The 26,304-nt window shown below is 46.1% G+C and overlaps 2 protein-coding genes across 4 annotated transcripts in view; both read left to right on the top strand.

Annotated features, from left to right (window-relative positions):
* Window positions 1-21,485, top strand: part of SEC24C (SEC24 homolog C, COPII coat complex component) — a 54,245-nt gene extending 32,760 nt beyond the window's left edge. For all 3 annotated transcript variants that reach the window (XM_060112029.1, XM_060112012.1, XM_060112021.1), the window contains exons 4-23: window positions 9,646-9,821; window positions 10,031-10,405; window positions 10,700-10,836; window positions 13,664-13,775; window positions 14,004-14,131; window positions 15,297-15,435; window positions 15,640-15,755; window positions 15,935-16,059; window positions 16,220-16,411; window positions 16,617-16,710; window positions 16,926-17,042; window positions 17,400-17,570; window positions 18,075-18,171; window positions 18,261-18,406; window positions 18,630-18,768; window positions 18,919-19,037; window positions 19,135-19,314; window positions 19,576-19,767; window positions 20,003-20,092; window positions 20,237-21,485. In XM_060112029.1, coding sequence (XP_059968012.1) covers window positions 9,646-9,821; window positions 10,031-10,405; window positions 10,700-10,836; window positions 13,664-13,775; window positions 14,004-14,131; window positions 15,297-15,435; window positions 15,640-15,755; window positions 15,935-16,059; window positions 16,220-16,411; window positions 16,617-16,710; window positions 16,926-17,042; window positions 17,400-17,570; window positions 18,075-18,171; window positions 18,261-18,406; window positions 18,630-18,768; window positions 18,919-19,037; window positions 19,135-19,314; window positions 19,576-19,767; window positions 20,003-20,092; window positions 20,237-20,377 — 2,986 coding nt within the window. In that variant the 3' untranslated portion in view covers window positions 20,378-21,485. The remainder of the gene's footprint in view (window positions 1-9,645; window positions 9,822-10,030; window positions 10,406-10,699; window positions 10,837-13,663; window positions 13,776-14,003; window positions 14,132-15,296; window positions 15,436-15,639; window positions 15,756-15,934; window positions 16,060-16,219; window positions 16,412-16,616; window positions 16,711-16,925; window positions 17,043-17,399; window positions 17,571-18,074; window positions 18,172-18,260; window positions 18,407-18,629; window positions 18,769-18,918; window positions 19,038-19,134; window positions 19,315-19,575; window positions 19,768-20,002; window positions 20,093-20,236) is intronic.
* A 110-nt stretch (window positions 21,486-21,595) lies between these two features.
* Window positions 21,596-25,489, top strand: FUT11 (fucosyltransferase 11). Its single transcript, XM_060112084.1, has 3 exons — window positions 21,596-22,390; window positions 22,771-23,396; window positions 24,809-25,489. Exons 1-3 carry the CDS (start codon window positions 21,683-21,685, stop codon window positions 24,954-24,956), a joined length of 1,482 nt encoding a protein of 493 aa, XP_059968067.1. The 5' UTR covers window positions 21,596-21,682; the 3' UTR covers window positions 24,957-25,489.
* Window positions 25,490-26,304: the final 815 nt, after the last annotated feature.

Here is a 26,304-nt window from a genome sequence, read left to right as displayed (position 1 = left end):
CACAAAGCACCGAGCTGATCTCCCTGTGCTATGCGGCTGCTTCCCACTAGCTATCTATTTTACATTTGGTAGTGTATATAAGTCCATGCCACTCTCTCACTTCGTCCCAGCTTACCCTTCCTCCTCGCCGTGTCCTCAGGTCCATTCAGAGGTACGTATTTGGCTCAACCTAAATCTGGTCTGATGAGACTGGAAGAATTAGGAATGTGTGAGGGCCTATTTACTTTTCTTTTCTTTTCTTTTTTTTCTTTGCTTTTCCCTTACATCCCTTTTCCTCTTCCCTTCATCTTTTTGTATTTTGTTCTCATTTTTGCAGATTACAGGTGCTGCTAATGTCCACCCTGTGGATTATTGACCCATCTAAGTACCTGGGTTTTTTTCATATTCTTTCTATTTTTGTGAACTTGGGTTTTTTCCTTGACTAGACATATCTTTAATAATTGTTACGGTCCTTCTGAGCTTACCCTACAGGAAAAACAGGAGAAAAGAACCTCAGGATTATTTATGTCTCTTCTGACTTCCCCTTTTCCTTTAGATCAGGCACTTAGTAGGATTTATTGGTTAAGTTTGGGTGTGACCAGTTATGAAAGGAAAGATACTCAAAGGAAAACTACATAAATGATGAAAACTTTGGTGGTGCATGACTCAGTAAACCCTTGTCTTTGCATGGAAGTCCATTAAATGAGGGCAGTCATCTCTGTTGGAATGCTGTTTGTTTTTTGGTAAACAAAGAATAAAGTATAGCTATGCATAGGGTATGTGGTAGTGGAAGAGTCACTTACTGACATTTTTATTAGGTGTTCAGAATATACATTTTTAACATTGAATGTAAGCCCGAAGGAAGAGCCTAGGAAACTCTCCCTAACCCTCTGTGTTGGAAAACTCTGAGAAGCAGTATAGGGAATTCATTAGTTCATTCATCCACTTAAAAATATTTATTTTGTACTACTATGTGTCAGATGTTGTTCTACAGGTTGGAGATAAAGCATTATCAAACAGATCAAGTCTCTGCCCTTGTGAGCTTATAGTCTCATGGAGTACACAGAAGATAACAAGTAGTCAAATGTAAATAAGAAATAAAACAGAATAAGGATATTGAGAATGAGTGGTGAGGAGGTAGGGAGCTGTTTTAAATACATTGGTCAAGGAAAGCCTCTCTGAAGTGATGTTTGAAGCCACAGTGAAATGATGAAGGGAGGTACCCAGAGATCTGGGGGATGAGTGTCTTAGATAGACGGAACAATGGTGCAGAGGCCCTGGTAGAGAAATTAATTCGGTTGATGTGAAGAAGAGCAAGAATGCCAGTGTGTCTAGAGCAGAGTGGAGAGTGGAGGAGATAAAGTAGGTACATAGGCAGGAGCCATATCATGTAGTGCTTTCTAAGCCATAGTTAGAAGTTTAAATTTGATTTTAGTTGCAGTGGGAAGCCATTGGAGCGTTTTAAGCTGGAGAGTAACATGTTCCCCATTTATTTGTTTGTTCATTTATGTGATGGATCTTTCCATTGTAATGTAAAACACATACACAAAAACCATACAAAAGTATGGCTTAGTAAATTTTCAAAGTGATTACAACCCAGATCAAGAAATAGAACTCTGGGCTTCCCTGGTGGTGCAGTGGTTGAGAATCCACCTGCCGATGCAGGGGACATGGGTTTGTGCCCCGGTCTGGGAAGATCCCACATGCCGTGGAGCGGCTAGGCCCATGAGCCATGGCCGCTGAGCCTGCGCGTCCGGAGCCTGTGCTCCGCAACGGGAGAGGCCACAATAGTGAGAGGCCCACGTACCTCAAAAAAAAAAAAAACAACTCTGCCACACACCGCTAAAACCCCTTCCATGTGTTCCAATTCAATCATCGCTCTCTCCCTCCCCTGATAAGTAACCATTATCCTAACTTTTTTTTTTTTTTTTTGGCCATGCGGGATCCTAGTTCCCCAGCCAGGATTCGAACCCATGCCCCCTGCAGTGGAAGTGCAGAGCCCTAACCACTGGACCACCAGGGAATTCCCTATCCTAACTTTTATAGTAGCCACTTTGTGTTTTTAAAAATAGTTTACATCCAAAGGTACATCCCTAGACACCACAGTTTAGTTTTACCTACTAAAAAACAACTTGATGTGTCTTTTAAGTCCATAGGTTCCCTTTTTATCTCCCTTTTTCTTACTGTTTATCTGTTGAGGACTCCAAGCTAATTGACCTGAAGAGTTTCCCACAGCCTGGATTATCTGGGTTGTATATTCATGTTGCAGTTCAGTATTTTCCTTTTTCCTTTGTATTTCCTGCAAATCGGCCACTGAATCCAAAGACTGGATCCAGATTTGATCCCTGTGGATAGGGTGGAGCAAGACTTTGAAGGCACATAATATCTTTTATATATATATAAATTTATTTATTTATTTATTTAATTTATTTTTAGCTGCATTGGGTCTTCATTGCTGCACACGGGCCTTCTCTAGTTGCGACGAGCAGGGGCTGCTCTTTGTTGCAGTACGCGGGCTTCTCATTGCGGTGCCTTCTCTTGTTGTGGAGCACGGGCTCAAGGTGCACGGGCTTCAGTAGTTGTAGCTCACGGGCTCTAGAGCGCAAGCTCAGTAGTTTTGGCGCACAGGCTTAGTTGCTCCGCGGCATGTGGGATCTTCCCGGACCAGGGCTCGAACCCATGTCCCCTGCATTGGCAGGCAGATTCTTAACCACTGCGCCACCAGGGAAGCCTGGCACATAGTATCTTGATGTCTCTCTTTTTGTGATGTTAGCAGTTGTTGATGCATATGTATATTAATTCACTGGGTTTACAAAATGGTGATACTCTAATTCTTTTGTTTTCCTCATTTATTTGTTTGAATACCATTTTAGACAGTTCTTGTCATCTGTTATTTGGTTACTGGTTGTGCAATTCATGTAGAATAAATGCTTGATTCTTTACCTTTATTTCCTAGTTTATAGGGAAATGAATTGGTTCTCTGTTATCTACAAGATGACCAACTCTTATCTTTAATATCATTATGAATTTATAGTTTTAAACGTATTTGATGGGTTTCAATTCACTGCAACTATCATCATTATTGGAGTATAAAGTGTCCTGTCTTTGACCAATGCGAGCCTCTTCACGTTGACTCCTGAGTCCTTTTGACATGACCCTAGTAATCTTTAGGTCTAATGAGATGTTTCAGGCTTATCTTGTACATTTATATTCTAGACCAGGAATTACCCATTTTTCCAAGAAATCCTTTATTTTGTTGGTGAGAAATGTTATTTTGTGACTATAACCTGGGCACTAGCAATGTTCATTGCTGCCTGATTGGTCACTTCCTATACCTCTTCAGTAGACATAGCTAAGAAATACATATCTACATATATTAAAGTTACAATACCTCATTAGTTTAAATATGTACTTTCAGTTCAAATTCAAGACTACAGAACCTGTACTTAACCTCTTCATTATATCTGTATCTCTTTTCTTCCATACCAGGAATCTTGATCCTCAAGACTGTGGGGATGATGGAATTTGAATATTGGAATATGCCACAATTTCTCATTTATTTTATCCCTTATTATACACAACAATCTCCATATAACAATACTAATACTATCACAAATGTGATTAGTAAAAACATTACTTTTTAAAAATTTTGCTTGTGCTCTCCCCATTCTCTAATAATGAAAACAAATATATTTATTTTTAAAAAGAGGTCACTTTGCTGAATTCAAGAGTAGAAGTAGGGAATCCTATGAGGAGGTTATTGCCAGTAGTTCAGGTAAGGGATGATCTTGGCTTGGTTTAGGATGGTAGTGGTAGAGGTGGTAAGAAGCAGTCAGATTTGGGATATATTTTGAAGGTAGAGTCAGTAGGATTAGATGTGAGTTAAGAGAGAAAGAGGAATTCTGGATGTCTTTTAACCTGTTGACTTAAGCAATTTGGTAAATAGTGCTGTTTACTGGGATGAAGAATATTTGAGAAGGAGCAGATTTGGGGGGTGAAATGAAGGGTTTTATTTTGTACATTATAGGTTTAAGAAAGCTACTAGCTACCAAGTAGAGATGCTGAGTAGGCAGTTGTATATGGATCTGCAGCTAAGGAATGATGTCAGGACTGGATATACAAATTTGGGAGTCTTCAGTATAGAGACATTATTTAAAGCCATGGGACTAAATGAAATCACTTAGAAAGTGAGCACTGAGAGTAAATAGTAGAGTTGAGGACTGAACCTTGGAGCTTACCAACATATAAAAGGCGGTCAGAGGGACTTCCCTGGTGGTGCAGTGGTTAAGAATCTGCCTGCCAATGGAGGGGACACAGGTTCAAGCCCTGGTCCCGGAAGATCCCACATGCCGCAGAGCATCTAAGCCCGTGTGCCACAACTACTGAGTCTGCGCTCTAGAACCTCCGAGCCACAACTACTGAGCCCAGATGCCGCAACTACTGAAGCACGTGCGCCTAGAGTCTGTGCTCTGCAACAAAGAGAAGCCACCGCAATGAGAAGCCTGCCACGAAGAGTAGCCCCCGCTCGCCCGCGTACAGCAACGAAGACCCAACGCAGCCAAAAAGAAATAAATGAATAAATAAATTTATTTTTTTAAAAAAGGCAGTCAGAGGAGGAACTATCAAAAACACAATGAGGGACTTCCCTGGTGGTCCAGCGGTTAAGACTCCGTGCTCCCAATGCAGGAGCCTGTGTTCGATCCCTGGTCAGGGAACTAAGAGCCCACATGCTGCAACTAAAGATCCCACATGCCACAACTAAAGACCTGTCACAGCCAAATCAAACAACCAAACAAACACACTGAGAAAGAGCAGTAGTGAGGTAGGAGATTAGCCATGACAGAGTAGCATCCTGAAACTAGGTGAAGAAAGTATTTTAGGAAGTCAAGAGAATAATCAGCTGTGTCATTTGCTGCTGAAGGGTGAGATGTAGACGAAGAATTGACCGTTGGGTTTGGCTAGGTTCGACATCATTGACGGATGTAGTTTCAGTGGAGATATGAAGGCAGGTGAAAGAATTTCAGCTGGTAAGTATATTAATGTAACCTAAAACCCTTCTGCCACAAACATCTAGAAAGGGGAGAGGAAATAGAAACAATTCTTTTTTTTCAAATACATAATCAAGCTTAAAAGAAAGAAAGTGAAATCCTCAAGTGCCAGAGACAAAGTGGGAACTGAAAATCAGAGTGGTAAGTTGACACTGTGGCTGCCTGTGGAGAGGGTGGAAATTATTATCTTGAGAACCTGCGGGCTTAAGTTTAAGCTGGTACCTTGGGCATTTCTGAGCTGATGTTTAGAACTGAGACCTTGTCTATGAAGTCTGGACCTAGGCTACACCTTCAGTGAACAGGTAGACCAGAAAAAAAAAATCTGCACACTGGCAGAGGGAAATAATAAGGAGTCCTGTTTCTCCCAGGCTGGCTGTGGATAAGTGGGGGGGATAAAGAAAAGGTCTTGGGACTGCAAATGAACCTGTCTTTTGGGGGCAGTGAAAATGTTCTAAAGTTGGATTCTGGTGATGGTTGCACAACTCTGTAAATTTACTAAAAATCATTGAATTGTACACACTTAAAAGGAGTGAATTTAATGGTATGGAAACTATATCTTAAAACTTAAAAAAAAATTTGATCTTGGGCAGCAGTATCATTGGAGTACCTTCCAGAAGCAAATGCTAAACAACCATTGTCCCTCAATCCAGGCCGTTAGGGTTTCTCAGAGGAAAAAAATATCGATTAGAGGAAACTGGGACTATTAGAGGAGAGCAGATAGTAGACTAGTACCTTGATTAAGGGACTCTAACTGTCAACATAGAATTATGTACCTAGCTAAGAGAGAGGGGGGATAAAGACATTTTCAGACAAAGACTGAGAGTTTACTGTGTATAGGCCCTGGTTGAGAAAACTACTAAGGGATAGACTAAGGGAAAAAAGGAAAATGAACCTAGAAAGAAAGATCTTTAAAAAGAGAGAGGAATAGTAATTAAAGAAGTAGAGATAGGGAATTCCCTGGCAGTCCAGTAGTTGGACTCTGCACTTCCATTGCAGGGCACACGGGTTCAATCCCAGGTCCAGGAACTAAGATTCCACAAGCTGTGTGGCATGGCCAAAAGAAAAAAGAGACAGAGTATAGACCAATTCTTTTCTAATGTTTGGCTAAAAGAAGAGCAAAAGCTTGAGGGGATGTGAGGTTTTAGGGCAATTTTATTTGATTGGATTTTTTTAACAACTTCATTGAGATATAATTCACATACCATGCAATTCACCCATTTAAAGTGTACCAATTTAATAGTTCTAAGTATATTCACAGATATGTGCAACCATGACTATAGTCAGTTTTAGAACATTTTCATCACCTCAAGAAGAAACACTGTATCCTTTATCTAAGTAGATGTCCCTATTTAGGTTTTCCTTAAATTCCTCACTCCCCCAACGTTAAGCAACCACTAATCTACTTTCTGTCTCTATAGATTTCCCTATTCTGGACTTTGATATTAGTGGAATCATATACTATATGATATTTTGTAACAGACTTCTTTCACTTAGCATAATTTTTTTCAGTGTTCATTTATGTTGTACCATGTATCAGTACTTCATTCTTTTTATTCCAGTATTTCATTGTATACATATAATACTGCATTTTCTTTATCTGTTGATGGATATTTGGGTTGTTTCCACTAATAGTTGGTTGTTTTTTGAGATATTTGTATGTTTTTGTGCTGATGGGAATGATCAAAGAGAGAGACATTAAACGGGAAGTACATTGGAAAGACAGGTTCCGGAATGGGAAAAGATATTTACATATAAAGTAGGTATAAACATAAAGTAGTATCCAGAGTATGTAAAGAACTGCTACTAATCAATAAGAAAAAGTCAATTCAGTTGAAAAAAATAATGGGCAAAAGCCAGAATAGGTATTTTATGAAATAAGGAATGCTAATGGCCAAAGAACATATTAAAAAGCTGTTCAACCTCTTGAGTAAAGAAAAAAGTAGGGGCTTCCCTGGTGGCGCAGTGGTTGAGAGTCCACCTGCCAATGCAGGGGACACGGGTTCGTGCCCCGGTCCGGGAAGATCCCACATGCCGCGGAGCAGCTAGGCCCGTGAGCCATGGCCGCTGAGCCTGTGCGTCCGGAGCCTGTGCTCCGCAACGGGAGAGGCCACAACAGTGAGAGGCCCGCGTACCACAAAAAAAAAAAAAAAAAAAGTAAAAAGTAAAAACCACAACAAGGGACTTCCCTGGTGGCACAGTGGTTAAGAATCCACCTGCCAATGCAGGGGACATGGGTTTGAGCCCTGGTCTAGGAAGATCCCACATGCCGCAGAGCAACTAAGCCCGTGGGCCACAACTACTGAGCCTGCGCTCTAGAGCCCACGAGCCACAACTACTGAATCCTGTGCCTAGAGCCCGTGCTCTGCAACAAGAGAAACCACCGCAATGGGAAGCCCGCGCACTGCAATGAAGAGCAGTCCCCGCTTGCCGCAACTAGAGAAAGCCCGCGCGCAGCAACAAAGACCCAACACAGCCAAAAATGAATAAATAAATTAATTAATCAATTTATTTAAAAAAACACACAACAAGATACTCCTATGTATCCATCAGATTGGCAAAATTAAAAAGTCTGACAGTACTAAATATTGCTGAGCATATGGAGTATCAGGAACTCTCATCCACTGGTGGTCAGATGCAAATTAGTACAACTACTATGGGAAAATAACTTGGAATTATCTGTTAAAATTAAAGATATGCATATCATATAAACCAGTAATTTCACTCATAGCTATATGCCTTAGAAAAAACTCATGTATGTATAAACAAGTTGAATATATGATTGAACATAGCAACATTATTGATAATATCCAAAAATTGGAAAACCCCCAATATCCATCTGTAGTAAAATGCTTAAGTAAATCATGGCATATTTATTTAGTGGAATAACATTTAGTGATGAAAGAGAATGCTAAATGCAACAGCATAGATGAATTCATAAACATATGGTTGAACAAGAGAAGCAAAGCTCAGAGTATGTACAATGTGATTCTGTTTACAAAAGTTTAAAAACCTGACATAGCTGAATTATATTGTTTTAAAGATAAGGGAACAATTATCAAGAAGATGGGAAAGTAGTTATCTTTGGGAGAAAGGAGAGGGCTGTGATGGAGGAGAGGCACACAGGGCCTTTGGTGTATTCTATTTCTTGACTTGCTTTTTGGTTAAATGGGTTTTTGTATTATTCAGCAGTACATATATGTTTTATGTATTTTTTCCTATTTATGTTATATTTCACAATTAAAAAGTAAAGTATTGATACATTGGACTAAGAATCGGGTCTGGGTTCTAGTTCTAGAATAGTCTGCTATTTATACCCTTAGTGTCTTAGTTTTCTATCTGCTCTGTTTCCCTCATTAATTTGCTGTGAGAATTAAATTAAATAAAACACTTAGAGATGCTTTGTAAATTATAAAGCTATGTACAGATAAGGTGTTGGTTTATTGTTACTTTGGTATGTAATAGAATACCACTGGGTAGTGGAGAGTATTATCCATGTTAATAGAGTAGTACCATGGAATATAATTATTCTGACAAGGATTTATGAGCACCTGCCATGGGGCTAACAGTATGTTTGTTGCTGTGGAAGACAAAAAATGCAAAGCCCAACAAAGAGCTTAGGGAGGTAAGTTTCACTAGCATATTGCCCAGAAAATACTAGTTGAATGAACAAATGAAAAGTGTGAAACTGCAGAACTAGTAGAAGCTGACCAAACATAATAAAGTTCTAGTTATTTAGTAGAGACAAAATAAGCAGGAAGGATAAATCAGAATTTCAGTGTAACAGGCTACCGTTGTGAAGAATTTGATTCATTCTTGAAACCCCAGAAGGAGCTTGTTATGTATAATAATCTATGTTATAGATTTCTGCAGTAACATTACTGTAAAACACTGTTGCGATTGCTAGTTGGTATACAATGATATTGGAATGATTTTAAATTTATATTTTAATATGCCATCTGATACCATGGGAGTATCCAAGACAGCTATCCAAGTAACGAGGCTTTGCTAGATAGACCCAGCTAGAAGGCTACCTGGTTTCTGTCCTGTTTGTCTAGTCCTTAACTCTGGTACAGTTAGCATCATCTTTCTGCTTAGCATAGAATGCCAGACTTAGCTGACCTGCTCTTCTGATCTTATGGATATTTCTAACATCTTTCCCAGGATTAAGTGATACTTTGGTTTAAAAGTTAAACAATCAAACTGCATTTGTTTGAGCCCACATTATTAAGCTCCTGTTGTGTTAATGCTTCTGTGCACCTTCCCTTTCGACTACTTCAGTGCTTCAGATTACAGAACTGAGGTGGTTTGTCAACAAAGGATTAAGGTAGAGGAGGTGATAATCTAACTAGCAGAGTAAATAATACTCTGATCTGAGGGTGTTCGACACATGTTTTTGGAGTGAACCTAATGGAAAACAAGGTTTGCCATGAATAATCACAGTGTAGATCATGAGGAATGTAATTTATTCACAAATATATAAAAATGTGAAGCCATATAAGAGCCCACATGAGAGTAAGATGCTGTAAAACAATATAGTTTCCTATATGATGTGGAGTTCCTGCCAACTTTGAAGGGTGTCTCAGCCCACTAGAAACCTCTGCCTTCCTTCTCTTCGCAGGCTCCCTGGGTATCAGCCATTTGCGTCAGGCATATTGGCCCCTGTGGTCAGTCAGCCAGCTGTGCTTCAGCCCTATGGCCCTCCCCCAACAAGTGCACAGGTGACTGCTCAGCTGGCCGGAATGCAGATCAGTGGTACTGTGGCCTCAGCCTCTCCACCTTCAGGGCTAGGCTATGGTGAGTAGCTGTGACCACAGGAATACTGTCCCCTTCTTTTTAGAAGCATCAGACTCTGGGGCTATACCTGAATCCCTTTTATTTCTTGTGCTTCTGAGCCCCAGCAGATGGGAGAAGTCATTCCTGCCCCTCATGTGGAAAGGAAAGTGATTTACTGAACAAGGAGGCAGAATGACTGGGGTTCTGACTCTACTTCTTCTACTTCTCAGGCCCACCAACATCGCTGGCCTCAGCCTCAGGAAGTTTCCCTAACTCTGGTCTGTATGGCTCCTATCCTCAGGGCCAAGCTCCTCCCCTTGGCCAGGCCCAGGGTCATCCTGGGACCCAGCCTCCCCAGCGATCTGTCCCACTACAGGCCTCCAGCTTCACACCCCCAGCTTCAGGGGGTCCTCGGATGCCTTCGATGACTGGTCCTCTCTTGCCTGGACAGAGTTTTGGGGGGCCCCCAGTAAGCCAGCCCAACCACGTGTCCTCACCTGCTCCTCAAGCTCTGCCCCCTGGCACCCAAATGACTGGGCCCCCAGGACCACCACTACCACCTATGCACTCCTCCCAGCAGCCAGGCTATCAGCTGCAACAAAATGGTGAGTTTTTCCCAAGGTCTACCTAGGAGCCAAAGGCTTTAGCAGTTCATGTGTTTTTGTTGTTGTTTTTATTTGTAAGTGAACTAGATAGACAGCTTCAGGGTATTATTACTAGGATCTGGGGTTTATAAGATTTTTTTTTTCTCTTAGTTCAGATAGTGTGGGCTTTCTCTGAATGGTCATTACTGTACCTCTCAATTCTACATTTATAGGAGTCTAGTAATTTCCGTGAGGCCTTAAGAAGAGATAGAGAAGGAATAATTTGTTCATCAACCTTGTGTCCTTGTCTCTTAGGTTCCTTTGGACCAACCCGGGGCCCTCAGTCCAATTATGGAAGTCCCTACCCAGGAGCAGCCGCTTTTGGAAGTCAGCCTGGGCCTCCTCAACCATTGCCTCCTAAGCGCCTGGACCCTGATGCCATCCCAAGCCCTGTAAGTAGATACTTATGTGGTCCTGGGGAAGATGCTTGTGGCTGCCAGATAAGTGAGTCAACCTAGAAGAGATGTTTGCCTAGCCTTTTCTGATTTTCCTTTTTGTTCATCATCTTGTAGGTGTAGAACCTAGATGTAATTTTTTTTTTTTTTTTTTCTCGGTACGTGGGCCTCTCACTGCTGTGGCCTCTCCCGTTGCGGAGCACAGGCTCCGGACGCGCAGTCAGTGGCCATGGCTCACGGGCCCAGCCGCTCCGCAGCATGTGGGATCTTCCCGGACCAGGGCACGAACCCGTGTCCCCTGCATCGGCAGGTGGACTCTCAACCACTGCGCCACCAGGGAAGCCACCTAGATGCAATCTTTGACTCTTTAACTAGAACTTGAAGTCCTAGAAGTCTTTTGGGGGCACTTTTACTTCATAGCTGGGCAGGAAAGGAAGGGAAACCAGGAGTGATCAGCAGTATCAGTAGAGCTCTGGGTTGAGTGCTGCATTCTGTCACTGCTGGACAGAGCACGGTAACCTCTGCTCTTCTGTGGAGTAGTGGGTGGGTCCAGGTCTTGTCCTCTTAGATCTAGTAGGATAGCAGTCTTCTTAATGGGTAGAGCTGGTGGAAATTCTCTGGTGTTAGGTGGTAAGAAAAGGAAAGCCTCTCTGGATTCTCTCTGCCCCTACTTGGACGGTGTTTTAGGAGGAAGCCTCCAATACTTTTGCTTGTTAGCCTGCTGCTGTGTGGATGGGGAATAGTGATCTACAATTTCAAGGGCAATGTGGGGAAGTTGCTTCTCCCAGGAAAAGGGTGAATCTCACCCTTAGAGCCATCAGAATACTCAGGCCTTCCTCATCATACACAGAATAGAGGCAGGTACTGTACTCCCAAGTGGAGGCCACTTTATAGTTCTGTCTGCAACATTTGCTATGTCAATTACCTCACCATGCTTAGCCATTGTCATATTCCATTCTGTTCTCTTCCCTCTTCCTTTGGGGAACTATCATGGTGAGGGACCCAGTTGGCAAAGGGCGACTCTAGAGGATTAAGCAGTCCCTCTTTCCTTTTCCCTCCTTTAGTGAGAAGGAGAGTCTGGTTGGATGTGAGGCTTCTTTCAGCATAAGAATAGTTCTTACATGGGAGGCTTGGCCTTTTGGAGGGAACATCCCTCTTCTTCCTTCTTAAAATTTCTCCCATTCAGCCCCTCCGTATAACTCCTCTTGCCTCCTATTTGCCCCCTTCCTTATCTTTCTACATCATAGCCTGAGTCATTAAAGGCTCTTTTTTGGCCCAGAAAAATTTGGAATTTCTGATCTAGGGGGGGCCTGATTTCAGCAGTATGAGCTGGGCTCCAGCTGTTCATGTCTAACTCATCAGGGCTGAGAGAAGTAACATCTGCTTCTTGTTCTTTTGTCTCCCTCCCTCTATTCCCCTGCTGCCTTTATTATTAAAACACTAAAAGCAACTCAATGAGCTGCCTCCTCAGCAGAAAACCAGGCACAGAATAGACCCTGATGCCATTCCTAGTCCAGTAAGTGCAGGGGGTGGGTGTGTGTGTGTCATCCCTGTGTTAATGTCACCCATGCATGCCTGTGACCTCATCTTCACCTCATCCACCATGTCCATCCCTCCGCATCCTCTTCCCTTAGTCCTTCTAGACCCTTGCTTTTACAAGCTAGAAGGATGTGCATGCCTCGAGTCACCATATAATGAAGAAGTAGCAAGCTGTTAGCAGTGCCTTTAAGTATGGGATGGTAGAAGGTCAGGATTGAAGGGCGGGGTCAGATGGCATATTAAGCTTTGGTTTTAGTTCTGCTGGCCCCTTCAGGAGCCTGCATGTGACATAGGATGGAACAGGACAAAACTGAACAGTAGATCTTTCCCTTTTGGGTTTGATTTGTCTACTGCTTGTTGTAGAGAAACATGTGGGTAGGTGGCTACTAATGTACAAATTTGGGAAACTCATTTCTTACGGGGAGGGGACAGCTGGTTTGAGAAAGTGTGGGCCGCTTTCTCATCTGGAGAGTCTGTTTGACTCTGATATATTTCTAAGCTTCAACTCTTTCTGCTATGGGATACAGAGTCTTATTCTCCCTTTACTTTTTCTGGTTTTACCAAACCCATCTTGAAGTAACTGACCAAAGGTTATCAGCCTGCATGAAGGTCTGATCACCAGCTTTGCAAGATCTTTTTTTTTTTCCTTTGCTGGATCTGTCAAAATGTGGGGGACTGAGGATTGGGCTATAATATCCTCTTCTCCCATATTTACACACTGATGCTTACCTGAAAATAAGGCAGCATCTACTTCCTCACCTTACCTGATCATTTCCTGCTGTGTAATCCTCTCCTTACCCTGTCCCTTCTACTTTCATTGAGTGTAGAGTCATTCCAGGTAGATTTCATTTTTACATGGTTGCCGTTGTCTGTTCTCCTGCTCTGATTCAGAATGTGTCTTGGGAAGAGAAGGGGAGGCAGAGGCTTGATGGGGGAGGGAAGTGGAATCTGATCATGTTTGAAGGCTTGTGATAAGAGCTGGAGCTTTCCTGGAGTAGGTATTATAACAGGGTGCTCACCATTTATTGGGATCAGGGTGATTCATAAAGAAGCCCTTTCTCAATGTTGCCTGTCCAGCATGTTGCTGCTGACTGTGGAGTGGAAGATTGGTATTACAGCATTTTATATGATCTCCTAAAGGAGACCAGACCTGGTGCATGAGGCGTGTTCCTTGGCAAATTATTAGTTTCTGTGCTGCAGCTCCAGTGTTTCTTTCTTCTGGCTCTCTGCGACCTGCTACTCCCTTTTCATCTGTCACTTCATTCATTTCACCTCTTCCCTACAGATTCAGGTTATTGAGGATGACAGGAACAACCGGGGTTCAGAGCCATTTGTTACTGGAGTGCGGGGCCAGGTGCCACCCTTAGTCACCACCAACTTCCTCGTGAAAGACCAAGGTGAGAGGGCATTAATTACTCCCTGCGGGGACTTTTTCTCCAGCATTATCAGCTTATGGATGGGGCTTTGTCAGTCTTTAATCAGAGACCAGTCCCTCATTGGTGTCTAGGGGGAAAAAGCCACCATCAGCTCTAGCATTTGTTGGGATGATGGGGTGGATTGGCAATGGAGAGCCAGTGTCTGGAGTGATTCTGTGATCTGACTCAGCTTTTCTACCTCCTCTTCAGGGAATGCAAGTCCCCGATACATCCGATGCACATCCTATAATATCCCTTGCACATCTGACATGGCTAAGCAGGCTCAGGTGCCCCTGGCAGCTGTCATAAAGCCGCTGGCAAGGCTGCCCCCAGAGGAGGTGAGTCAGGGAAGGGACTAGAGTATAATGAAAGGGAGGAAGGGAGGGGGAGTGGGGAGTGAGACTTCTTCCTAGATGTGATTCTGGCAGTCACAATGGAAGAAGTCTTGGTTGGGCGGGAGGGGCGAATATCTTCAATAGCTTTCTATCACAGGGCCCATGCCTGAAGGGGGTGGTAGGGATGAGAGTAAAAGCCCAAGAAATTGCTGGATGGGAGCAGAGTCCACAGGGGAAACACATTATGGAAAGAGTCAAGGCCAGCTTGCAGGGGAGAAGACAGCTGGCTGCAGGAGCCTCTCATAGCATGGTCGTCTCCAGATGAAGAGAAGCACATCATTCTGTTTTTCTTGTGTGCTGTCCTGTCATCCCAGGTAGGTCGAGATGTTAGGACAGCATATTAAGGAAAAAGGTAGATTAAGATCCAGTAGTCCTTCTCTTACCTGGTTTGGGCCATGATCTGTCACCCCAATACCTGGAATCAGCATTGAAAGAGAGCTTGGCAGCTGCTCTGCCAGGCCTTGGTAGGATACCCTCATGTTCATGCCTAGCTTAATAAACTTGGGGTGGATTTCTCTATAACTGGATACTCACGGCTCACTTTACATCCTGCTTCCCTGTCTTGTTCTGTGTTTTTCTCTTTCTCTTTTCCTGGGTCTCAGTGGGGATGGTTGGACACTTGGCTGCTGGTCTCTTATCTGTAGGGTGACATCTGCCTGGGCATCAGTAGGCTCACAGAAATCCAGGGATTTGGGAGGACAAATGTCATAGATACTTTGTTGGGAAAGGAGGTAGGAGTCAAGATCCTAGAGCAGGAATGAAGGGGATTGAAGATTGGGCCAGAAATGAGAATCCTGGGTAATCTCTGGTTTTCTCCTCATACGTCCATGTCAGCCCCTGGTTTGTTTGGGCCAGTTCCACAGTTGCTCTTCTCTTTCCAGAAGAAGTGAAATTCTAGAGATGAGGAGTAAGGAGAGGGGACTATAGAATTTAGACTTAGGGACATTCCTTAGGGACATTTGACATTTGTCCTCATTCCCCTTCTCTCTGCTCCCTCCCCAGGCAAACCATCTGAGCCATGCCCTTCTCCCTCCAGGTTGTTCCTCCTCATCTGTTGCCACTGCTGTAGCTTCCCTCTATGTCTGAGCCCCTCCCCTTTGCTCTTTAGGCTTCACCGTATGTCGTCGACCACGGGGAATCTGGTCCTTTGCGCTGCAATCGCTGCAAAGCATACATGTGCCCTTTCATGCAGTTTGTTGAGGGAGGGAGGCGCTTCCAGTGCTGCTTTTGCAGCTGTATCAACGATGGTATGTTCACAGAGATGGGGTTGGGGGGGATCTGGATTGCATCTTCATTGTTCTCTTTCTAGTTAGATAGATGAGGGTCCGTTGGTTCAGGGGTTGGGGAAATAAGGCGCCTGTGGGGATGTGGGGCAATAGAGTGAGCTCAGCCAGGACCCAACTAAGGTTGAGCGTGGACCTTTGAGTAACACTCTGCCCTACTCCCCACAGTTCCCCCCCAGTATTTTCAACATCTGGATCATACCGGCAAACGTGTGGATGCTTATGACCGTCCTGAGCTGTCCCTGGGTTCTTATGAATTCTTGGCCACTGTAGATTACTGCAAGGTGAGGGAAGGTAGCGTGGGGAGCAGCAGTGGGTGGACAATGAGACAGCTAAGACTTGCTGTGGTCATTTCCCTCACCCCGTCATTGTCCCCTTTGGTGTTGACTTCTCTCTAGTCAACTGACCTGCTTACTAATACCCCTCTCCCCCCGACCGCCGCCAACATTTCCTTCCTTTGCAGAACAATAAGTTCCCCAGCCCTCCTGCCTTCATCTTCATGATTGACGTCTCCTACAATGCCATCAGGAGTGGTCTTGTTAGGCTCCTCTGTGAGGAGCTCAAGTCACTGTTAGACTTCCTGCCTAGGTGAGAGTTAGGAGCCAAGGTGCTTCCATTGGATAATGATGCCTGGGGAGGGGGCTTAGGGGTGGGTGGCTGGGTTAACCAGCACATCATGGATCCTGATGTCATGAAGTTGGGTGGTGGAGGAGGTGGCAACCGTGGGTAACAATGTCACCTTCTACAGGGAGGGCGGGGCAGAAGAGTCAGCAATCCGCGTTGGCTTTGTCACCTATAATAAGGTGCTCCACTTCTACAATGTGAAGAGCTCATTGGCCCAGCCACAAATGATGGTTGTATCTGATGTGGGTGACATGTTTGTGCCACTGCTGGATGGCTTCCTGGTCAATGTCAATGAGTCTCAAGCAGTCATCACCAGGTAGGAGTTAGACTGGGGGGGTAAAGCAGGGGTGGGGTGGGTACAACTACAGAAAGCCAGAGAGTTGAGCAGAGGGTTCAGTGGATGGACAGAGGCTGTGCCTCAGGAGTTCTCAGAGTCTGGGGGCCAGATGACTCTTCAGGGAATTGAGGGATTTGAAATTTGGATAGCAATTTTGATTGCCTCCTATCACCTATCTCTTCAGCTTATTGGATCAGATTCCAGAAATGTTTGCAGACACAAGGGAGACAGAGACAGTATTTGCCCCAGTTATCCAGGCTGGGATGGAGGCTCTGAAGGTAAGGCTCAAGTCCCTGGCAGCCACCTCTGCAACACTGTCTTCTGACCATCTTACCCCCTAGGATACAACCCCTGTATCTTCAGTGATTGATGGCTGTGCAGTGAGTCAGCTTGTCTGACATAGTTGGCACTGAGTAAATGACGAGGGAAGGGATGAATGAATAATGGATGAATAAAGGAAAGAATGGACAAGTAGATCTCTCTTCTTTTCTAGGCTGCTGAGTGTGCAGGGAAGCTCTTTCTGTTCCACACCTCCCTGCCCATTGCAGAGGCCCCAGGGAAACTGAAGAACAGAGACGACAGGAAGTTGATCAACACAGACAAGGAGAAGGTGTGGGATTGGGAGCTGTGGGGAGGACTTTCTATTACAGAGGAACATGCTGTCTCTTCACAATGCAGTACTCTTAACTTTCTTGAGGGGGACTGGGACTGGATCCTCTGCCCTTTCACATGTCACATCCGTGACTGCCAACCACCTCCACTGCTCCCACACCTCTACCCCATCCCAAAGCCCTTGGTAGACTTTTTTTTTTTTTTTTTAAGAGACTGTTCTGTTACTATTGCAAACTGAGAGGTAGATCTGAAGTCTTACATGTCCTTGAATATCCCACATTACATATACAGCATATACACTTCTCAAGCAGGGTGGAACTGGGATCTTTGAACATTATTTTCTGTTCTTCCCCAGACTCTGTTCCAGCCTCAGACAGGTGCCTATCAGACCCTGGCCAAAGAGTGTGTGGCCCAAGGCTGCTGCGTAGACCTCTTCCTCTTCCCTAACCAGTATGTGGATGTGGCCACGCTCTCTGTTGTACCCCAGCTCACTGGTGGCTCTGTCTATAAATACGCTTGCTTTCAGGTACGGCATGGGACTCTGGGTGGCAGGTGGAAGCAGGACTGTGAATGCCTGCCTGCATGTGGAGTGGCCCCTTAGCTGCTGACTCATTAATAGGAATAGCGTTGGGGGAGAAGACTGCACAGTGTACAGAAGAGAGTGTGGCAGTCAGGAGCACGGGGCTTGGAATCAGTCCCGGGTTGACATTCTGGCCCTACCATTTACCAGCTGTGTGACCTAGGATAAATTACTTAATTATTCTCTCCTTTGTTTCTTCATCTACAAAATGGGATTTTTATAGTTAGTAATTAGGATTTGTCATCAGGATTAAGTAATTATATGTAAGGCACTTAATGTGATACCTGGCATGTAATATGTAATAAGTGCTTAAAAGCTATCATTATCATCAACATCATTATCTTCACTGTTACTGTCATTAACGATTCTGCAGGCTTGTAGAGTGGAGGGGGTGCAGGGAGATTGTTTATATGTAGTCAGTGATGTGACTCTGAGCCTGGGGGGATGCAGGTGGAAAATGACCAGGAACGGTTCCTGAGTGACCTGCGTCGGGATGTACAGAAGGTCGTTGGCTTTGATGCTGTGATGCGGGTCCGGACAAGCACTGGTCAGTCCTAGTTGGAGAAGAGCAGGTGGGGGGGCTCAGTCTGGAGGGAGGCACCTGTCATACCTTTAGCCCTGTCCATGTGGCCTCAGGTATCCGTGCTGTAGATTTCTTTGGGGCTTTCTACATGAACAACACAACAGATGTGGAGCTGGCTGGGCTGGATGGGGACAAGACGGTGACTGTGGAGTTCAAGCATGACGATCGGCTCAATGAAGAGAATGGAGCCCTCCTGCAGGTAGGGGGCAGGAGGCAGGGGTTGGGGACGAAGTGTCCACGGTCATTTCCCTGGATATAAATAGGCTGTAGGGAAGGGGGTGAGGGGTGGGTAGAGAAGACTAGAAGAGGCTGGAGAAGGGATGGCTCATGTCTGTCTTCTAGTTTAATAACATAGCAGAGGCAGTTTTCCGAGGGCTATGCTGAGGGAGGGATGTGAATTCCCCCTTTCTCCCTTGCCCTAGTGTGCCCTGCTCTACACCAGCTGTGCAGGGCAGCGACGGCTCCGCATCCACAACCTGGCCCTCAACTGCTGCACTCAGCTGGCTGATCTGTATCGAAACTGTGAGACTGACACGCTCATCAACTACATGGCCAAGTTTGGTGAGGGCAGAGGCAGGGCAGGGTGGGATTGGGGCTAAGAGAAAGGTCCAGGATGGTCCACAGTTCAGCATTCCTGAGTGGGCGTGATGGTGGGAAGGCACGTTTGATGGAGTGGCTGCCCAGTGACTGCTGTCTCCCTTTCCTATCCAGCATACCGGGGGGTCCTGAACAGCCCTGTGAAGACTGTTCGTGACACTCTTATCACTCAGTGTGCCCAGATCTTGGCCTGTTACAGAAAGAACTGTGCCAGCCCCTCCTCTGCAGGACAGGTAGGGCAAGCATTTTGGTGGAGGAGTTGTTGGGATACATTTTTGCATTGGGAGGGATTTCTCATGATCATTGACTTTGTTTTGATAACCCCCTTAGTTGATCCTTCCTGAGTGCATGAAGCTACTCCCAGTTTACCTGAACTGTGTATTGAAGAGTGATGTCCTGCAGCCTGGAGCTGAAGTCACTACTGATGACCGGGCCTATGTCCGACAGCTGGTTACCTCCATGGATGTGGCTGAGACCAATGTCTTCTTCTATCCTCGGCTCCTACCGTTGGTGCGACTGAGTGCTGGAGTGTGAGACATTGTAGTGAGAAAGGCACATCATAGGAGGAGGAAGGGAAGGATTAATATTGTCTGTGTCTGACACTCATTAATTTTTTACCTATCTTATCTGATGGAATATTTTCATACTGAGAGTTACTCAGGTGCTTAGCTTTCTGAAATGTCATGTGTATGGGGGTGGAGGATGGGGGTGTGGGTGGGCAAACAAGTCTTATGGTCCTTGGTAACCTTTTGCCCCCTTCCTTTTGTCTAGACAAAGTCTCCCATTGAGAATACCACTGAACCACCAGCAGTTCGAGCATCTGAAGAGCGTCTAAGCAACAGGGATATATATTTGCTGGAGAATGGGCTCAACCTCTTCCTCTGGGTGGGAGCAAGTGTCCAACAGGGTGTTGTCCAGAGCCTCTTCGGTGTCTCCTCCTTCAGTCAGATCACCAGTGGCTTGGTGAGGGCAGGGAGTCAAGGAGAATGTGGGTGTGGAAGTAGACTCTGTGATATGAGTTAGGAGCCAAGAAAAGTGTGCTCATTCCCTTAAATAGCAGGGTACACTTAGAGAGGGAGGGTGCTGTCATTCTTCACAGGCTTCCATATTTCAGATAATGCATAAATCTGTGCTGCCCCGTCTTCACTTCTGGATTCAGCATACCTTACCATAAGGATAAATGAATTTTGTGTTCCAGAGTGTTCTGCCAGTTCTGGATAATCTGCTGTCCAAGAAGGTGCAAGGCCTCATTGACAGTTTGAGGGCACAGAGATCACGGTACATGAAGGTAACACTGATCTGAACCTGGATTTCTTACCTTGTCAAGTCCTCACTGGGAAGGGGGATGGGGAGTAAGTGACTAGGTAATGGGATTTCAGGGCATGTTTAATTCCCTTTAGCCCTGCCTCATGACCCTGTGTTCTGGCCGTAGCTTATTGTGGTGAAACAAGAGGACAAGCTGGAGACACTGTTCAAACACTTCCTGGTGGAAGACAAGAGCCTGAGCGGCGGAGCATCCTATGTTGACTTTCTCTGTCATATGCACAAGGAGATTCGGCAGCTACTGAGCTAGAGCATGTGGGTAAACAGCATAGGGTCCAGGCCAGCTTCCAGAAAGTACCCCGGGACAGCAGAGAAATTGGGACAGTTCCATATATTATAAGTCATATAAGCTGACCTCAGTCTCTTTGGGGGGAGGGGGTGGTATAAGGAGACACCTTCTTTCTGGGCTCAAGTATCCTACCACTCTGTCATGTCCTGCTGTTGGAAGGTGCCCCTGTCCCCTCACTTTACCCTCATTTTCCTGCTAATCCTGTCATAATGAATGTAGTTTCTCAGTTCACTGTATATGATTTGGTGTTGGGGGATTTGGAGCCATCCAGACCCTAATAATATTATGTGTCCCTTTGGACCAGCCTCCAAGAAGAGAAGGGCAGGCAGGAAGGAGTGAGGATCCCAGGGTATTAGGGGGAGGGGCTGCTAATTCAGCTCATTGTCATCAACAACTTCCTATATTAGGGATAAACATACCTACAGGTGCACAAGAGCTGGGGTATAGACCGTAGATGGTAGAGAGAAAAGTGGTCAGTCTTCTTGGGCCTGGAAGTCAACAGCCAACTCAGAGTGACTGAGGGTGGTTGATTAGCTTTCTTGCTCTGCTTCCACTGGTCTTTCTCTCTCCTGAAATGATTGGTGATCACTTGGTGAATAGAGGCACGTAATCAGAAATGAGTGAGCCTGGGAACAGAGTTGCAAAGTATATTAAGACCTGGTAGTGGTATCAGCCTCCTTTCCAGCTGGAGAGGCCCCAACACTGGATGGTTCTGTAGGGAGCCTGGCCATCAACTTGCAATACCTCACAGAGCCAGCCCGCATCCCACTCTGAGCTCCCGCTGGAAGCATTACTCTCCAAGCTGGAGGTTGTTGGGGAGAGAGGCAGAGGTGGCTAGTCTCTCCTGCGAGGACACCACTCAGGCTTTCGTACTGACAGAGTGGCTGACAGTTATCTTCCAACCCCACCTAGCTGGGGCAGGACAAGGGCTAGGCTTGATGGTGGCCAGGCTTGCCTGCTCCCAGCCCGGGACGCCCCTGCTCTGGACCTCTCATTTCTCTTCGTTGGTTTATTTTTCAATGCATCTTTAATTTGTAAAGAAATAAAATAAATTAAGATGTAACCAGCAGCCTCAGTCTTATCTGTGACGTATCACTTTCCTTGCAGTACTTCCTGCCAGGATTAGCGGCTCCCGCGAAGTGGCCGGCTGAGGTGGCCACTGAGCTGCGCATGCGCCATGTGCCCCTGTGGCGTAGGACCTCGTCCCGTCGCGATTCACCGCGAGGCGGGGCCTGTTCCTGAGGGGCTTCGGCTGTCAGTATAGACATGGGGGCCGGCCGCACGGGGGCTGTGCTTGCCGCCCTGGGAGTGCTTAGTGTCTGTGCGGCTAGCGGCTCAAGACCCGTGGCGGAGGGGGAGACCGGCGGGGAGGTGGAGTGGGCGGAGCCGTGGGACGGCGCAGTTTTCCGGCCTCCCTCCGCACTGGGCGCAGTGGGGGTGGCGCGTGGTCCGGGGACCCTGCGGCCGGGGATTGGGGAGGCGGTGGACCTGCCGGTGCTGCTATGGTGGAGCCCAGGGCTGTTTCCTCACTTCCCGGGCGACTCGGAGCGCATCGAGTGCGCGCGCGGCGCGTGCGTGGCGTCCCGGGACCGACGGGTGCGGGGAGACTCGCGGACGCGCGCCCTGCTCTTCTACGGCACCGACTTCCGCGCGTCCGAAGCGCCGCTGCCGCGCTTGGCGCACCAGAGCTGGGCGCTCCTGCACGAGGAGTCGCCCCTCAACAACTTCTTGCTGAGCCACAGTCCGGGCATCCGCCTCTTCAATCTTACCGCCACCTTCAGCCGTCACTCGGACTACCCGCTGCCGCTGCAGTGGCTGCCCGGGACCGCCTATCTGCGCCGCGCGGCGCTTCCGCTCCCGGAACGCGCGGACTGGCGCCGCCGGGGCTACGCGCCGCTGCTCTATCTACAGTCCCACTGCGACGTGCCTGCGGACCGGGACCGCTACGTGCGCGAGCTCATGCGCTACATCCCGGTGGGTGAGGGCGGGGCGGGAAGGGGAGGGTGGCGCGCCGGGCTGAGGCCGCGACCCCTGGTGTCCAGGCCGACGTGCCATATATATATTTTTTTTTAACATTTTTATTGGCGTATAGTTGCTTTACAATGGTGTGTTAGTTTCTGCTTTATAACAAAGTGAATCAGTTATACATATACATATATCCCCGTATATCTCTTGCGTCTCCCTCCCTCCCACCCTCCCTATCCCACCCCTCTAGGTGGTCACAAACCACCTAGCTGATCTCCCTGTGCTATGCGACCGCTTCCCACTAGCTATCTATTTTACATATGGTAGTGTATATATGTCCATATATACATTACCCATACCCTCTTGACGGCGTGCTGTACCCCACTCAGGTGGACTCATATGGGAAATGCCTGAAGAATCGGGAGCTGCCCACGCCGCGGCTACAGGACACAGCCACAGCCACCACTGAGGATCCAGAACTCTTGGCCTTCTTGTCCCGCTATAAGTTTCATTTGGCCCTCGAAAATGCCATCTGTGACGACTACATGACGGAAAAACTGTGGCGCCCCATGCACCTCGGTGCTGTGCCTGTGTACCGCGGCTCTCCCTCTGTGAGGGACTGGGTGCCCAACAATCACTCCATCATCCTCATTGACGACTTTGAGTCGCCGCAGAAGCTGGCAGAGTTTATTGACTTTCTGGACAAAAATGATGAGGAATATATGAAATACCTGGCATACAAGCAGCCTGGGGGCATCACCAACCAGTTCCTTCTGGATAGTCTGAAGCAGCGGGAGTGGGGAGTGAATGATCCTTTACTGCCTAACTACCTTAACGGCTTCGAGTGTTTCGTCTGTGACCACGAACTGGCTCGGCTGGATGCCGAGAAGGCCCATGCAGCCTCTCCTGGGGACATCCCTGTCCCTGAGCCTCATATTGCCCAGCCCTCACACATGGACTGCCCAGTGCCCACACCTGGCTTTGGCAGTGTGGAAGAGATTCCTGAGAATGACAGGTAAGGGTAGCTGGGGTCCCCTGTGGCTGTCAAATCAAATGATATACTGACTTGCTTCCTGCAGGCAATAAATGAGCACTAGGTGCTGAGGGGATGTTGTATAAGGAAATTATGACATGGGATCACTCTGCCTTTAAGGTATCAAGAGTCTAGTTGTGGGGATAAGACAAACTGCGAAAGCTCAGTAAAAGATGTGAGATGTCGTTCAGGGCAACAACATACAAAAATCAGCTTTTGTAAACAATGTTTGCAGTAGTTCAAAACAAGCTTCAACTAGAGCAGAGGGCCCGTTCAGGGAAGCAATGGGGGAGAGACAAAGCTGGGCCAGGTTGTACATATTCTGAATACTAGGCTCTGGAGCTGGACTGTCCTGAAAATCAACTCAGCTATTTATGGAGCACCTTCAGCATGGTGGGGCTGGGGATGAGAAATACAGAAGAGAGTATTCTGAGGGAGGTTTGTTTGCAACAATCGGGGTTTATACCTGTTAACCTGGTGTAACTATTAACACACCTCCTTTCACTCTTAAAATTACCCTGATTTGAATGATAAATTATACGTTTGTCCTAGACAGAGTAGAAGGGATGCTTTCAAAGGATGATTAACAATGGTGGGCAGTGTGGATTGGAAGGGAAGTGAGGGGGCTACTGCAGTAGGTGGCAGAAGGTAGTGACATTGGGAAACAAGGTCAGCATGGGAGGTGGGGTGGGAAAATGTTGAAGCCACTTGCAGCAAAACACACCTGTTGGGGGAGGCGTGATAAAAGATTATTAGCCTTGAGAAAGAGAGACTGCTAGAATGTCCTGCAGAGATCACCTTGGACAGTGGATGGCAGCAGAGGGCTGGCACAGTTTGGTCCTGGGAGTGGAGGTAATTTGTATCCAGTAATTTACATCAAGTAATTTGTATCTAGTTTGTGCTGAACATAATATTATGATTTATCAAAGGAAAAATGTAACACATTAAAAAAAGAGAAACATTCAGGTTGTGTCTCATCAAGACACTGGATACTATTGCACTTTCATTTTGATTATTGAAATAGGTATAACATAAAAGGTAACCATCTAAATATGACGCCTTGCTTTTCTTAGGGAGATTACTGTGTCCGTAGTTCGGCCCCTGTCCTGCCTGCCTCTTAATTCCCTCCACATTTGGGGACCAAGAGCAGGAAAGTCAGGAAATTTAACTCATTGTGGGAGGGGGGTGTTGTGTGATAAATTTGTGTTTGTGGCTTACTGCCTGTCACTTGGACTAGTACTGGGTTTACTTCACATTTCCTTCCCTCAAAGCGGATCCCTCGTCCTAGCTAGAAACCACTGTATCTGCTTAAGATTTCTTTGGCCACTCACAGAAAGGTAGGACTCATAACTGTGCTGAGGTTCCGTAATCCAACTCCCATTTTGATGTTTCAGCTGGAAAGAGATGTGGCTGCAAGATTACTGGCAAGGCCTGGACCAGGGGGAAGCTCTCACTGCCATGATCCACAACAATGAGACACTGCAGAGGAAATTTTGGGATTACCTAACTGAGATCTTCATGAAAAGGAACCAAAATCTCTAATTATGCTTGCAAGAGTCCTTAACTTGATAGAGCTAAGGAGATGGAAGGTCCTTATTCTACCATGGGACATGAAGGGTATCTGCTACGCAAGTTCTTAATGAACACTGTCTTACCATGAATTCAAAGAATAAGTTATATCTACTGATATTTTATCCTAAAGATGTGTAGCCAGGGTCTCAGCCTATGGTAATAGGACCTCTCTTCAAGGAGAGATGGAGGCATCCAGTTCTTGGTTTAGTGGGAACCAGAAGCCTGAAACACCCATTTGATTAAAGGTGCTGATCAACAAAAATTTTAAAGAACTGCTTATTTCTTTAGCCATATCATCCTCTCAGTCCTGATTGGCACAACACGTTAGTACTTGGTTGTGAATGAGGTAAGATGGGCCAGGTTTAGCATCTTTAGAAAACTACTGTGCTATTCCTCAAACCACTCATTATTCAGTACCTTTCCCAATCTCTTTTCCTCATCTCTTGCTTTATAAACTGTTATGTTGGTGGTGAAGCAAAACTCCTGGTGGGTTGTATTCTGGCTCTCTGGAGTTGTATTTTTTTTTTTTTTTTTTTTTTTGCGGTACGCGGGCCTCTCACTGTTGTGGCCTCTCCCGTTGCGGAGCACAGGCTCCGGACGCGCAGGCTCAGCGGCCATGGCTCACGGGCCCAGCCGCTCCGCGGCATGTGGGATCTTCCCGGACCGGGGCACGAACCTGTGTCCCCTGCATCGGCAGGCGGACTCTCAACCACTGCGCCACCAGGGAAGCCTGTGGAATTGTATTTTTTATATCATTTACTTTGCTTTTCATGTCAACCTTTTCATTTTGAATGGCTTTTTCTTTCCTGGTTTTCTACAATTTCTGATGGAGAGGGAGTAGCCTTGCCACCATTCCCACATTCATTTTCCCCAGCATTAAACTGCCTGTAGATTTGACAGCTTTTCTTACTGCTGGTTTGCTTCTTATCTAGGGCATATCTGAAATTCCTTCTCAACTCATGAGTAGAAAGATTCAGTGGCTAATAAATGTCATGCCAATTTAATGAATTGTCCTGCTCTATTTTAGATTAGAGATGGAGACTCAGGCTGGAAATGACAGCAGAAAAAGCTATAATGATTTTGAAATGTTGAAATAGGCCAATGTGAATCTAAGTGCAGATTTTTTTTTTTTTTTTTTTTTTTTTGCGGTATGCGGGCCTCTCACTGTTGTGGCCTCCCCCGTTGCGGAGCACAGGCTCCGGACGCGCAGGCTCCGGACGCGCAGGCTCAGCGGCCATGGCTCACGGGCCCAGCCGCTCCGCGGCATATGGGATCCTCCCAGACCGGGGCACGAACCCGTATCCCCCGCATCGGCAGG

The sequence above is a fragment of the Mesoplodon densirostris genome, chromosome 1 (assembly GCF_025265405.1).
Source record: "Mesoplodon densirostris isolate mMesDen1 chromosome 1, mMesDen1 primary haplotype, whole genome shotgun sequence".
NCBI lineage: Eukaryota > Metazoa > Chordata > Mammalia > Artiodactyla > Ziphiidae > Mesoplodon > Mesoplodon densirostris.
This window is presented reverse-complemented; position numbering and strand designations above follow the sequence as displayed.

Excerpts from the sequence above, each read along its gene's own strand:
- FUT11 (XM_060112084.1), top strand. The coding sequence starts at position 21,683 with ATGGGGGCCGGCCGCACGGGGGCTGTGCTTGCCGCCCTGGGAGTGCTT. Across the intron at positions 22,391-22,770 it reads AGCTCATGCGCTACATCCCG|GTGGACTCATATGGGAAATG; the intron begins GTGGGTGAGGGC and ends TACCCCACTCAG. Across the intron at positions 23,397-24,808 it reads GAGATTCCTGAGAATGACAG|CTGGAAAGAGATGTGGCTGC; the intron begins GTAAGGGTAGCT and ends TTGATGTTTCAG.